Source organism: Piliocolobus tephrosceles, chromosome 5, assembly GCF_002776525.5.
Source record: "Piliocolobus tephrosceles isolate RC106 chromosome 5, ASM277652v3, whole genome shotgun sequence".
Classification (NCBI taxonomy): Eukaryota; Metazoa; Chordata; class Mammalia; order Primates; family Cercopithecidae; genus Piliocolobus; species Piliocolobus tephrosceles.
The window spans coordinates 134,993,855-135,007,526 of NC_045438.1; the positions used below are offsets into that span (position 1 = coordinate 134,993,855).

Sequence of the window (13,672 nt, forward strand, 5' to 3'; positions counted from 1 at the left end):
AAAAAAAAAAGAAAAGGCTTTTGTTAAAATGACCTCTGAGAGGCAGCTGAGTTTTCAGTGGACGGGAGAATGCCATCTGGGTGTCATCTGACTGTCGCTGTTCCTTCCAGGAAAGCCCTGGAAGCCCATAGCGTAGCTAGCCCTGCCCGGGGTTTCCACGAGTTTCAAGAATCCAGGCTTCCCCACCGAGGGCCCCCAAAGCTGTGGTCAAAGGTTAATGGGCTCCAAGGGCAGCTCCCAGGGTTGGGAGGTATATAAGAACCCATCAGATCAGTGGGACACCAGAAGACAAGCAGAGAGACTCCTCCAGACCCACTCAGACCACACGCACGCTGTAAGTAGCCCTTGGAGAAAGTGGGTGGGGAGTGGTCGGCATAAGCCCTAAAGCAGAACGGTGGTGCAAGCCAGAGCCAGCCTGGTCCAGGGCCCTCTGCCACCTACGTCCGGTGCCCAGCCGGGCTTCACACTGAGTGCCCGAGCTGATTCCCAAGGCATTAGTGAGCAGAGGCAGGGCTGAGGCACAGAGGTTAGAGGGAAGCAGGTGGATGCACCTCCTGGCAAAGCAGAGTCTGTTGTGGGTGGGTCTGGCACATCCATGGTGGGCCGGGAACCCAAGCCAGAGCTCATCATGGATGCAGGGCTCCTCTTGGCATGGTGGCTTTGCTCTGGAAAGGTAAGGAAAAGCTGGCCCTGCGGTGACTCATGCCTGTAATCCCAGCATTTTGGGAGGCCGAGGTGGGCGGATCACGAGGTTAGGAGTTTGAGACCAGCCAGGCCAATATGGTGACACCCTGTCTCTACTAAAAATACAAAAATTAGCTGGGCATGGTGGCGGGTGCCTGTAGTCCCAGCTACTCAGGAGGCTGAGGCAGAAGAATTGCTTGAACCTGGGAGGTGGAGGTTGCAGTGAGCTGAGATGGCACCACTGCACTCCAGCCTGGGAGACAGAGCGAAACTCCGTCTCAAAAAAAAAAAAAAAGAAAGAGAAAGAAAGAAAGAAGGAAAGAAGGAAGGAAGGAAGGAAAGAAAAAGAAAGAAAGAAAGAAGGAAAGAAAGAAAGGGAAAGAAAGAGAAAGAAAGAAAGAAAAGAAAAGAAAAGAAGAAAAGAAAAGAAAAGAAAAAGTTGACCCCAGGGGAGAGCACACGGGGAGGCAAGGCTGGCCCGGTCAGGAGTGCTGCAGGGGAAGGCAGACGGTCACCTCCGTCATGCAGAGCTGGGCACTTGAAGGCTGAAGCCCCCCATCTCTGATGATGGGAAAGGAAAGTTAGTGCCTCACTGCACAATGAAAAGCTCCCTCTCCCACGTCCAGCCCGCCAGAACACATGAACTTAGGTGACATGCCGACTGTCAGTTGGATCAAGAAAATGAGCAGCAATTGGATTTTGCCTTTTTTTATTTAAACTTTTTATTGATTCCTATGGAGTGAATTAAATACACCAGAATGAAACAGGATCTATAGCTTCTCTGAGAAGGAAATGGGACGCCATAAATGTGACACATCCATCTCTGCTTGGGGGAAAAGCAGGCCCCAGAGACTCTTCAGGGAAAGCACAGGAATGAGACGGGAGCAACAGTGATGGGTCCCACCCACCTCAACCCAGTCTCCGTTCAGCTCAAGCTCCTCTGAGGCTCCGCACAGGGCCTCGGCTTCCTGGGAGGTGGTCTCGAGTGGGCAGGTGGTCCTTTCAGCCTGCTGGGAATTTGCATACAGCTGGGATGGGGCGGCTTTCGCTGTCTGAGCTCTCTTGTTCTTGTTCATGGAGTCTGAACAAAATGGAGAGAAAATAGGAAGTGGGAAGAAGAGAGAGCTGGAAGAGTCAGAAGGCAGAGGGAGCGTCTGGCTTGGCAGGGTGGCTTCAGATGACTGAGGAGACAGGTCTTGGCTGAGAGGCAGGATGCAAGCCTGCAGCCTTGGAAAGTTCTGTTCAAAGGAGGAGCCAGGCTGAGACCTGCAGAGGAGCCCCGAGGCCTTTCCAGGGCAGACCCTCTCCTGCTGACAGAATCCAGGCTGCCTAAGGACTAGAGGAGCGCTTTATCTGAAACCTTGTAACTACCTCCACCCCTACCCCTACTGCTGTCTCGGCCTCCCCTCCCTGCACTCGGTAGTCCACCCAGCACAGGAACAGTGGTGCCCAAGATGCATTCAACAGGCCTGCCCCCGTGCCTTCCTCCACCTGCTATGGGCAGAGGCAACGTGGAATGGGGTATCGGGAAAAGCACTGGGCCTCAAAAGGCCAAGGTTCCAGCCCCTGCTGCCTTTGAATGAGTCAACCATGGCTGGCATTCAGCTAGGCCGTCCCACCCCCACCCCAGGACCACCCTGTCCCTGCCCAAAGTCTGCCCAGTGGACGCTTTCTTAAGGCTCTGTACCCCTGCAGTCACCATGCCTAACTGCTTCCCACCAGGACCGGAGCTCCAAAAGCCCACCACAGCCCAATGTCCTGCCAGCTATTCTACACATACCTGCTTCCCGGTCAGCAATCACTGGGTTCCAGGGTGTGAGGAAAGAGGAAGCCCGCTCCCTGCTGTTTCAGGATGGTGGCCAAAGGCAGCTAGATGCACTGGAGCATGGGGCAGGGGCCTTGTTCCCAAGCCATCGCTCCCCCAACAGGGGAGGGGGTACCCTCTTGGCTCAGGTATACAGCTCCATGCTGAATTTTTCCATCTGGCTCATCCTTTGCAATGGCAGAGGTTCTACAGACCCAGGATCCTGGCCTGGCACTTCCAGGCAGAGCCCTGGTCATCTGGGCTTAGGTCCACCCCTTTTGTCATTCTAATAGGCACTGGGGCAGGGAGGTTTCCCAGGGTCTTGGGGCACAGTTCTGTTGATAATCTAGGCATTCCTTCTCTGAAAGATGAGGTCCTCCTGCCTCATGAGCCCAGCCGACCCCAGAAGACCTCACCTGTAACAAAAGAAAAGAACAGACAAGTGAAATGATTCCTCCCTGGTGTGTGGCAGGGGGCTTGACGGCCTTTCCCAGGAGCTTGGCCAGCTGCCACAGCTCTGGGGCAGAAAGGTTCTCAGAGCTCATCTGCTAAAGCTCTGATGCCAGGCCCAAATCCAGAGAGGCTGAGCTCTGGCTGAAGATCACACAGCGAGAGCTGGGGCATGGGCCAGAACTGAGGGCCCCTGCCTCGGACACAGCAGTCTGCCACTATACCCCAAACTTGGTGACAAGAGCTCCTTGTCATTGTCCAGCTCCAAGATGGTATCCCGTAAGGCTGTGGCTGCTCTGCTGGTGGTGCATGCAGCTGCCATGCTGGCCTCCCAGACAGAAGCCTTCGTCCCCATCTTCACCTACGGCGAACTCCAGAGGATGCAGGTAAGAACCTCCTGCTGCCTTGCTAGCAAGGCTGAGGTCACTATGACCTGTGCCAGCGATACCAAGGAAAGTGTGAAGGACCAGGACCCAAGATAACCCCCAGTCCCAGCTGCCTCTCTGGCCACCTTTGCGCCTTCACTGGCATCACTCAGACATGTCAGTGGCTCATATGAGCAACATCTTTCCCACCCCTGCCTATCCTTTGGAGGAAATTTTTAATTAACAAGCCAATAAATATTTACTGAGCTGCTCTGCAGTATAAGAGGCCACCCTGGGCAATGGGCCTGAGCATGCAAAAGAATCTCAGCACCTCCCCATCTCCAGGGAGCAGGCTGGGGTGCCAAGACACGAACATATGAAAAATTAACTAACAGTCGCAGACAAAAGAGAGACGTCACAGGCAGGGCATGATGAATTGCCCCATCAGTGGTGCTCAGGTTCAGAGGAGGGAGAATCACCAAGGGCTGGAGCGTGCTTGGAAGCCTGCAGGGAAAAGGTGGAACTCAGCTGGGGGCCTTGAGAGATCAGGAGCAAGGGACCAATGGGAGCCAGCACCCAGAGGCGGGAAACAAGGCTGCGGTCCATGTAGCAGTGGCCAAAACCTCCTCTTTAGGGCCCAGAAGACAACCAGGCAGGCCTCGTGGAACTCAGGCAGTGGAGCCTGAGGAAAATGGAACTGCTGGCTCTGCCTCCCGGCTGCCTTTTACTTTAGACTTCACGGGATGCTGAGTGTCTATGCAGATGTTCGGTTCTCTTTAATCCCAGGAGATGAAGAAAGGGACTTCCATGCTCCACCCTGTCTGAAACTGAGACTCCAATAGGGATGAATACATGAGTTAGTGCCCAGGGAGGTCTCGAGGCTGTGGGGCACAGCCTGTCTGCAACTGCCCACTCTGTGCGGGGAGGTGTGTGGGGATCCACATTCCCAGTGAACAGCGCTCTTTTGAGGGGCAAGGCCGAATCCAGATCCCCTTCTTCAAGCAGACATGGGAACTGGGTAGGTACTACAGCAGACCCCAACACACCGTCTTCCACGCTGGCACGCTCCCCACAGGATGACCGTTTGTTCTAGAATCACCACGTCTCAGGGCAGGCCAACAGCAGAGTCCCGAGAGTGTCACTAGAGAAAGCAAAGGAATGAGGATCTCAGTGCTCGGGGACCTGGCCGGCAGCACGCCGGGCAAGACTGGCGGCTGGACAGGAATAGTCAAACCCAGTGGAACATAAACTAGCAAAATGGCCAGCAAAGGACACTGCATTAATCTCTCCATGGCTTTTCTCCTCATAATTGCCAGGCACCGGGATTTTTATGAAGAAGCTACAAACTCCCTCCTCCATAATTTATCTCCTGTCTTGCCTCTTATAAATCACCTCCCAGGGACTCTGAGCTCCTGGGCCACCCCATGGTGCCTCCCAGGCTAGGCTGACTTGCTACTTTTTTTATAGGCTCTCTGCTAAAAAAGACACATTTTCACACTTAATATGCATGAAGGGCAGCCATTATTTTCAGCTTTTTAAGTTAATTAACAGTAACAATCTGGGTGCAATGTTTTAACTACAAAGGAAAGGATTCCTCTCTTCAAGTTGACCTCTTGGTGGGCAATCTCAAGGGCCATCCATGAGCCACTAGTTAGTATCGGAGATTCCTCGTGCAGAAGGCTCCTGCGGGGAGGGTTCTTTCAGTCTGTAGGGAGCTGGGGGCAGGTAGCATCCTGGGCAGATGGAGACAGGCGAGGGGCCCTCAGGGTGGGTTGAGGGAGGGCAGTTTTGTGCAAGTTTCTGCTCTGCCCTTAGGAAAAGGAACGGAGTAAAGGGCAAAAGAAATCCCTGAGTGTATGGCAGAGGTCTGGGGAGGAAGGTCCTGTAGACCCTGCGGAGTCCATCGAGGAAGAAGGAAATGAAATGATCAAGGTGAGCAGACAACTGGGACAAGGGAGAGAAACTCAGAGCAGGGCATGCATTCCCCTGCCTGGCCTGGAGGCAGGGCCCACGAACCACAGCGAGCCTCAGAGTGTCCTAGGATACAGCAGTGAGCGAGACATCCAGGCAATGAGCTCCATCCTCGTAGGGAGAGACGGACTCCAACAATGAGATAAATCAACCATTTCAGGCACCAGATAAGGAAGTAGGAGAGTGACTGAGTGGGGTTTGGGGGACTGCTTTGTCCCTGAGATGAGTCAAGGAAGGCCTCTTGGAGGAGGTGACATTTGACTTGAAACCTGAATGAAGGGAAGGAGCCATCTGTGCAAAGAGCTGGAGCAAGGACCTCCTGGGAGAAGGAACAGTGAGCACAAAGACTGAGGAGCACTGGTGGGCGCCAGGCCCTTGTGGCAGGCGCCAGCCGAGTAGGCGAGAGGGCAGCATGGCCAGCCCAGGCAGGGCCTGCATGCAGCGCCACTGGGGATTCAAAGCAGGGGAGTCACCGGAGCCCTCTTAGAGCTGGGGCAGCATGAGTGGAGGCAGGAGGCCAGGCAGCAGGTGCTGCAGTCTTCTGGAGAGAGGTGGCGAGGGTGCCAATGCCTCCCCTCCCAGACAGAAACCCAGGAGCCAGCCACAGGCCTCAACACCCAGGGCGACTGTTGGGGCTGGGGAGAACCTTGAGCTTGTCCCGTGAGCTCTTTTATTTCACAGACTCGTTTATTTGGGTGATCAATAAATGAGCCCCTCCTAGGTCTGAGGCACTGTTCCAGGCACTGGGGACGGGGTGGCGAACAGACAAAATCTCTGCCCTTGTGGAACTCACACTCCATAGGGAAGAAGAAACAAGATCCTAGGACGACTGAAACAGACCACAAACAATGTAAAGACAGGAAGCAAACTCAACAGTGTGGCAGGAAATGACATGTGCTATGGAGGGAAACAGAGCCACAAGGAGCCGTGGTGGGTTATGGATCTCAGTGGGCAACAGCAGGCGTCCTAGGAGACGGTAGGGGCACACAGACCAGAAGACAGCAAGGCATGAACCACAAGGATTTCTGGGGGAAGAGCCTTCCAGGCGGAAGGGACAGCCAGTGCAAAGTTCCTGAGGCAGGAGAGGGCCTGGTGCATTCAGGAAGAGTGAGGAGGCCAGAGAGACTGGTGGAGGGGCAGGCACAGGCTGTGGAGTTCACAGGCCACTGCATTCTCCATTCACTCTGCTGAAGTGGAGCCCTTCGGGGTTTTGAGCAGAGGAGGGACGGGATCTGATTTACATTTTAAAGGGGTCTCTCCAGCTGCTGAGAACAGACTGAAGGGACTGGACAAAGGCAGAGTTAGGGAGCCGCTGAGGAGGCTGCTATAGTATGAGACACAGAGAAAAAGAGAGAGGAGACTTCAGCCTCAGGCGGTCTTGGTGGAGGCAGGGCAAGGAGGTTGGATGTTTTAAATATTTTGGAGGTAGAAGCCCACAGGATTTGCTGAAAGAATGGATATAGGATGTTAAGAAAAAGTGAAAATTGACTTCAAGGGTTTGAGCCAAAACAACTAAAGAGGGATTTGCCACTCACAGAGAGAGTAGTTTGTGGTTGGCTGCAGGATGGCAGGAGGAAGATCAGGAAGTCAGACTGGGCCTGAAAACCATGAGATGCTCTTGGGCATCCAGGCAGAGACATTGCCCGGGCAGGTGGACATACAAGTTTGGAGTTCAGGAGAGACGTGAGGGCTGGAGGCACACATGTAGGAGTCATCCGTGGTTAGAAGGAATTTCAAGCTAGGTGTGGGTGAGCCATTTGAGGGGACAGGTATGGATGGAGAAGGAGAGACCCAGGCCTGAGTGTGGGTCACTTCCACACAAAGGGGCCCGAGGGGCGAGAAGACTGACATCCAGAGCGAGCAGGGGCCTCGTCACGGTCACACAGGAGTCAGGGCAGAACCCAGCTGGACTCTCACCTCCCACTGGACACAGGCCAGTGATCCGTCCCGGTGCTGTTGGGCCCAGAGAACAACCTGGGTGCTGTCGCCGCACTCAGCACTCAGCAAGGTGGGGCTCCTTTCCCCCCCACATCCACTCCGAACTCCTTGGGCTTCTGAAGAGGGAGCTGGGAGGGAATCCAGCAGCTGGCGAGCAGGAGCACACTCAGAATCACCTCCTAAATGCACCTGAGTCGGAGTTTGAGGCACTAACTCCAAGGGTGCCCAGGGACATGGTATGTCCATGAAGCCTTCTTGGGAAGGCTTGGGTGGGGCCCCTCTCACCTCCTTCCATCTCCTAGAACCACGACATACAGAGCTGGGAGGGCCCTTTGGGATTGCCCAGTCCAGCCTCCTCGTGTTCAAGTAAGGACCCTGCTAGAGGGTCTAGAAGGAGAGGCATAACCACAGCCGGGAATGGCACAGGCAGGACTGGACTGGGGCCCTTCAGACACCCTTCAGGCACCCTGAGCCCCCAAGGGTCTAGGAGGCCCATTCCTAGAACTCAGGGAGCCCAGTGGGAGGCAGAGGCCAGGAGTCTTCCAGTCTGCTGGCTAGTTTGTGCAGCAAGAGTATTGATCCGGGAAGCTCTGGCGAGGGGCGGGGGGGCGACAGGGAGATCAATCAGTGCCCTAGGCTCTGCCTCGAGGCTGCAACTACCGCTTTGGTGGAGAGCCTGCAGACAACAAGAGGAAAGGCAGCCTGGTGGTCGTGGGCACAGACCCTGGAGCCAGGCCCCTTGGATGTAACATCTTCGGCCTCCGCTCCTTACCACCTGTGTGGCCTTGAGCAAGTTACTCAATCTCATTGTCCTCAGTTTCCTCATCTGCAAAATGGGAACGTTAACCGTCCCTACCCCACAGAGCTATTGAGAGGTTAATATACATAGAGCACTTAGAATAAGTGTAAAGCGTAGAATAAGGGTAAGGCTCCACAACGTTGGCTATTATTGTTGAGGGGGGAGTGAATTCCCTCCTCGTGAGAAAAGCCTGCTGGGGTTCCTGCTGACCCCACCCCTCCTGTCCCAGCATCGCCATTAGGGAAGGTGTGTTGATCCTCTCAGCAGGACTCAGAGACCTTCAGGATCCAGCCCTCTGGTCACAATTAGGGGAAGGTGGCAGAATTCCCAGCCATCCCTAGAGGCTCTAGTGGGGTCTGCAGGGTGATGTGGCTCCCGTGGGTCCCTCCTGCCACCTGTAGTGCACCCAGGGGTTAAGGGCCCTCTCCACACCTCTCCCTTGTTATTAATGCTGCCTTATTTCACAGCTGACTGCTTCTCTGGAAATTGGAATGAGGATGAACTCTAGACAGCTGGAAAAGTACCGGGCCGCTCTGGAAGGGCTGCTGAGTGAGATGCTTCCCCAGCACGGTATGGGGAGGGCGGGCGTCTCTGCAGCTTGGCCAGCCTCCGCCCACCCTGGCGTTAATACTCCAGAGGCAGGGTTTCAGGGTGGCAATTTGTTCGGCGGCTTTGCACTTGAGAATGTGGAGCTGTCTTCTCCCTGGGCTATGCTGTGATACCTGCTGGTGGCTGCAGAGCCCCAGTTCTCCAGGGAGGCGGGTCTCAGACTGGGTTCCCAGCAACCCACCCCACTCTCCTTCTCCAGATATTTTAATTCCCTCCCACAACATCACCACGGGGTAGTTGCTCCAAAGGAAACCTTGATGCACTTTCCCTTCCCCATTCATTCTGCAAATTAAAGTCCTGAGCCCCATTTGGCCTTGCCCAGTTCAAGGTCTGCCGGAGTTATGTGAGCAAAGCTACATCTCCTCTGACAAACAGCCACTAATTACTTCTCATAGTCCCCAGGAGGAGAGAAGAGACTCCAGAAAGTGCTGTTAGTGATGGAGAAACTGGGAGGTTAAATGACTTGCCCCAGGCTATAGACAGCTTCCAGGCTCCTTGCAAAACATCCCACCTTCCCGCCCAGCCTGCCCTGGTGCCCCCTCCTCCCTCCGACCTGCAGGCAGGTTTTAGAGGGCAGTTTCATAAGCAGACCTGCTGATGGTACTAAGTGCAAACCTCTGCTTTTCTCCAGCAGCCAAGTGACGGCCATGCTGGGGAGAAGGTGGACAGATTTGGGAGGACTCTACCGCCCAAGTGAGGCCCTGGGAATTTGCACAGCCTGCCAGCTGGGCTTGGAAGGAAAACACCCTTTCCAAAGCAAATCCCCCTCCAGCAAATAAAGCATGAAATACACAGAAATGACTCTTATTTAATATTTTAATTCCCAAAGGGCAAACTCAGGTCGCAAGAAAAAGGCGGGAAAAGTAAAGCTCAGAGAAAGTTGGCCATAAATAATGCTTACATTAACATTGTGTGCCTTTTGTGAGTTCTAAGTTCAAATATTAACTCAGATCCAAACAACTAAAAGAGTACCACTCACTGGCCCTTCCATTATAGGTGAGGAAACTCATCATTTTTTTGCCCACACACCGAGCCAGTGACAGAGTGAGGCCTGGAATTCAGGTCTCCCGGGTCTCCGTCCATTTTTAGTTTACTGACATGCTAGAGGTCTAATGGGCCAGAGAATTTTAGGGCCTCTGCACTCAATCCCTTGCCAAGTAACTTCCAACCAGCCCTTTAACCTCACTGAGCCTGTGCAAAACCAAGGTGGTAATATCTGCCTTGAGATGTGGGATGGAGGCACAAGCAAAGAGCAAATTACTATTATCACCTTGTGACTATCAGCCCCAGCATCCGCAGCAGAATTACACAGCCAACCCACTTTTTTTTTGCCTTCTAAACAAAACTGGATGGGAAATTTCATTCTAATTTAATTTTACATTAATGAATGTTCATTTATTTATAAACTGGGGCCACATCGGAACTGCAGCTCCCTCCATCCATAGGTTACCAGCAATTAGACACAGTGTCCTTTCTGCATTTCCACCCAGGCTTAGCCACAGAAAGTAGTTACCAGAACAAGAACTCCAACGCTGAACAAGGGACCCTTGTTGGAGGTACTCTGAATTCTCCTGAGAAACACTCAAACCTCCCATGGGCTCCCACCCCTGCCACGCTGCACATTCACACGCATTTCCAGCACATATACTGATCAACCCCGGAGCAGCTGCAGGTTCCCAGGAAATGCTGCCAAGACGCCCGATAATGGAGAGAGAGGGCTGTGGCAGAAGGGCATGCGGGGGGGCGGCGGGGGAGACACAGAAATCTATAAAGCCTGCTGCTGGGAAGATCTGGATCCAAGACTCCTCCCTGCCCTTCCGAGCTCCACCAAGCCAGTTCACCCCATTTTCTGTAACACACTCCAAGAAGCAGAGAAACGAGATGCTCACGGTGGTCCCTTTCCCCGTGGAAAATGCATTTTGTGTCCTTCCCTTATCCTCTGCTGGAATCTGCCCCTGTAGCAAGACCGCCTTCCCCCATCACCAGCAGGGGGTGCCCATTTCTGGGGCGGGGCCCCAGCACTGGCTGGGGCATTTTCCCTGAGATTCTGGGTGTTGAAGAGCCTCTAGTTGAAATAGACACCCACAACGGAGGGACATGGGGTCCCCAGGAGACTCTGCCCAGGCGGTCTGCACTGTTTAGGTAGGAATTGGTCCAGCAACCACAGCACTGGGGAAGGGAGAAGGTGCGTTCTGCAGAAAAGCCCTGTTCAAAGCTCAGCGCTGCCGCCCGACAGCCCCAACCCTCACCCCACGGCCTCGGATGTGCTTCTCGGTAATGAGCTGCAACAGGGACCCAACTACCACCTACATCTGTATGCACAGTGCCCTGGCCACTTGTTTAGATGTGTCGGCTCCTTTCTTCTCTCGTTTTCCCCCTCCTGCCACTGTTCAATTTCTCACAATCGGCTCAAATAATTCTTTTTTCACTAACAAGCTCCTCCAGTTTCCAGGACAGCCAACTTGATTGCTTATGGGACATCCACAGCTTTGGAAGAAATTAAAATTGGGAGGAGGTTGGGGAGGATTCTGTGAGCTGAGTGAAGAGAAAATGACCATGCTTTCACAAAGCAGAAGAAAAAGACACATGCTCCTGGTTAAAGCAATAGAATGAGTGGGACCAGAGACCAACCAGGATCAGAGATAGGGAGGGTAGCCGGAGTAAGCAGGAGAGCAAAGACACCATTCCTCTTCACACCTCACCCAGGCTTATCCAGCAACATCTGCAAGAATCTCTCCAGATATCTGGCAATTACAGAGAGGTACGGATTACCCCGTGTTCATCTGGAATGTACTTTACACTTAACAGGACCACAGGTCATTACAGTGCAACTTGAACCTAGCTTCACAAAATGGAGATGATGAGGTATTTTCTTGGTAACCGCATGAGTGTGATCTTAGCATTACTGAGCTATGTGGATTTGCCATGAAATTGAATAGTTAAAAGCAAAGAGTAATTGTCTGATATCTGTACACTGTAATTTAGTGTAATCTAATCATGGACAAAGCCCAAAAGAAAATATTCTCAAAGCATTACATTTTTCTTCATACACAATTTGTTATTGACATTGGGTAATATATTCCATGCCTTTGAAGGAACTCTTACTCGTGGATATCAACGTGTGAGAGCAGTCAAAAGAGTGAGGGATTTGTTTAATTTTCAACAGATTATGAAATACCATTCTGGCATTTCTCTGTGACTCCCTTTTCCCCCTGAGCTGATGCATCCTCAGACCTAGACAGAGAAAAAAAGAGTGCCCTCCTCTTCCATAAGGCACTGAGATGGAGCAGTGGGAAGCTGGGTGTTCCTGGGGTCATTCCAGTCAAAATCTGAGCCCCAAATGGCCCCACATTTCAACCACAATCTCCCGGTGCCCTGCCCCCACTGTAATGCCACCTATGGCATAGGTGGGGAAGCCCTGAATAGCTGAGGCCCTCCATGAGGGGGATCAAGGACGAGTCCGTGGTCCCTGAGTATCTTTGAGTACCTGATAACTGTGTGCAGCGCTTTTTGCAGGAGGAGGAGGAGAATGGAACCCACTAAAAGATTTATGGCTGTGATTATTATAAGGCTCTGCCAAGACAGAGAGAGGTCAGCGGGACGGAAGGGAGTGTGGCAGCCCCCCGGGAATCCAGAGCATGCTCCGAGCAGCCCTTCACCTCTGCCAAATGTGTGGATGTGGTTACTAAGTAGATTTAGATATTGGAGCTTGTTTTTCCTCTTCTGCCTTTAATACATCAGGAAGACGGACCACAGCCTGAGCTGCTGCTTACCTTAAAAAAAAAAAAAACACAGCAGTGATGAGAAAGGAGGGCATGCAGAGCAGCCTCTGACTTTGCAACATTGCCCTTTTCTTTACAATATGCCTTCCTGCCGTGGACAGGCCCAGCAGGAGAGCCAGGCTGAAGGCACAGAAAGGCTGGTTCCCAGAAGCCCTGGTGGGCTTCGTGGGCAGCTCCCAAAGGGGCAGCAGTGGCAAAGAAGAGCAGAGGTCGAGCCCTTCCAAGCGGAGGGGAGCATATGGATGGTTGTGTGGAGGAAAGCAAAAAGGAACACGCCAACTTCACTAAACCAAAGAAGGGCTATAAATCTGGGCAGGAACGTGACTGGAGCTGGGAGTCCAGGATGAAAAGGAAAGGCCCAAAAACTGGGAGGAACGCCTGACTAACTTGTGAAGTTCCGTCTCAGAGGAGGTGGGGAAGGGGAGCATTGATCAGCAAATTCGCTGTTAAGTGGTCACTGGGTGTCCCTTGGTGCACACCCAAAGCCCTGCCTGTAGGATCCTGCAAGACAAGGCCATCGACAGCCAGAAGCCACCATGGAGGTAGAAGGGCTGACCATGGGTGGCCAAAGGCCACAACTCCAAGCACAGTGGGTTCTACACCAGAGGGAAGACAACAGAGTTCTGGGGGAGGGGCTGTGGGCCACTTGACCCTAGGCGTGTGGAACAGCAGCAGTGTCCTCAAACACACGGAAGCTGACAAAGCCCACACTGCGTGCCACCACTGGGGGTGGCTCCAGTTCAGTCCATATTTTTAAATCGCCCTGAGATCCATTGTGATAAAATAGACCATAACTCTGTGAAATGCTGTAACGATAACTTTGTTTAAGCATTAGTTTCAAGCTCTCGCAGAATACGTGGGGCCAGTACTGATGCCGAAAGGCTCATTCTTTATATATTGAACTGCACAGCTGCAAGGAGCTGCACAAATGTTACCAACTCATTTGTCATGCAAACAGTGCTTCAGAAAGAAATAAAATACTATTATGTGGTATATGTGTTAGGCAATCACTATATCAAATTCACGGCATTCCGTGCAAACACAGACAGAGAAAGGAAAACAACACTTGGTGAAAGAAATCACACCACATGGGAGCAGCTAAGTCGGGGGAGATGGGGAGGCCAACAGTGGAAGCTGACCAAGCTGAGAGTGTAATTTTCCCAGCAATTGTGGCCAGGGTTGAATACCCCTGAGGTGGAGCAAGTGGCAGGAATGCAAAACCCAGAGAGAGAAGCATAGCATTGCCCAGCGTGTCAGGGAGGGGAGGGAA

At 52.8% G+C, this 13,672-nt stretch overlaps 1 protein-coding gene across 3 annotated transcripts; it reads left to right on the forward strand.

The window, feature by feature from the left end:
* Positions 1-282: 282 nt before the first annotated feature.
* Positions 283-9,415, forward strand: MLN (motilin). 3 transcript variants are annotated; one of them, XM_023212540.3, is made up of 5 exons: positions 283-334; positions 3,201-3,324; positions 5,119-5,235; positions 8,479-8,581; positions 9,252-9,415. In XM_023212540.3, the coding sequence occupies exons 2-5, from the start codon at positions 3,208-3,210 to the stop codon at positions 9,260-9,262; spliced, it is 348 nt and encodes a 115-aa protein (XP_023068308.2). In that variant the 5' UTR covers positions 283-334; positions 3,201-3,207; the 3' UTR covers positions 9,263-9,415. The 3 variants fall into 3 exon arrangements, with proteins under 3 accessions (XP_023068308.2, XP_023068309.2, XP_023068310.2); XM_023212541.3 differs by having other exon boundaries at positions 290-334; positions 9,255-9,414; XM_023212542.3 differs by having other exon boundaries at positions 290-334; positions 8,479-8,560; positions 9,252-9,414.
* The last annotated feature ends 4,257 nt before the right edge of the window (positions 9,416-13,672 follow it).

What these genes read in the sequence shown, in the direction of transcription:
- MLN (XM_023212540.3), top strand. Translation starts at nt 3,208, where the DNA reads ATGGTATCCCGTAAGGCTGTGGCTGCTCTGCTGGTGGTGCATGCAGCT. An exon ending in GCGAACTCCAGAGGATGCAG is followed by an intron (nt 3,325 to 5,118) that starts GTAAGAACCTCC and finishes CTCTGCCCTTAG; the next exon opens with GAAAAGGAACGGAGTAAAGG. An exon ending in AAGGAAATGAAATGATCAAG is followed by an intron (nt 5,236 to 8,478) that starts GTGAGCAGACAA and finishes CTTATTTCACAG; the next exon opens with CTGACTGCTTCTCTGGAAAT.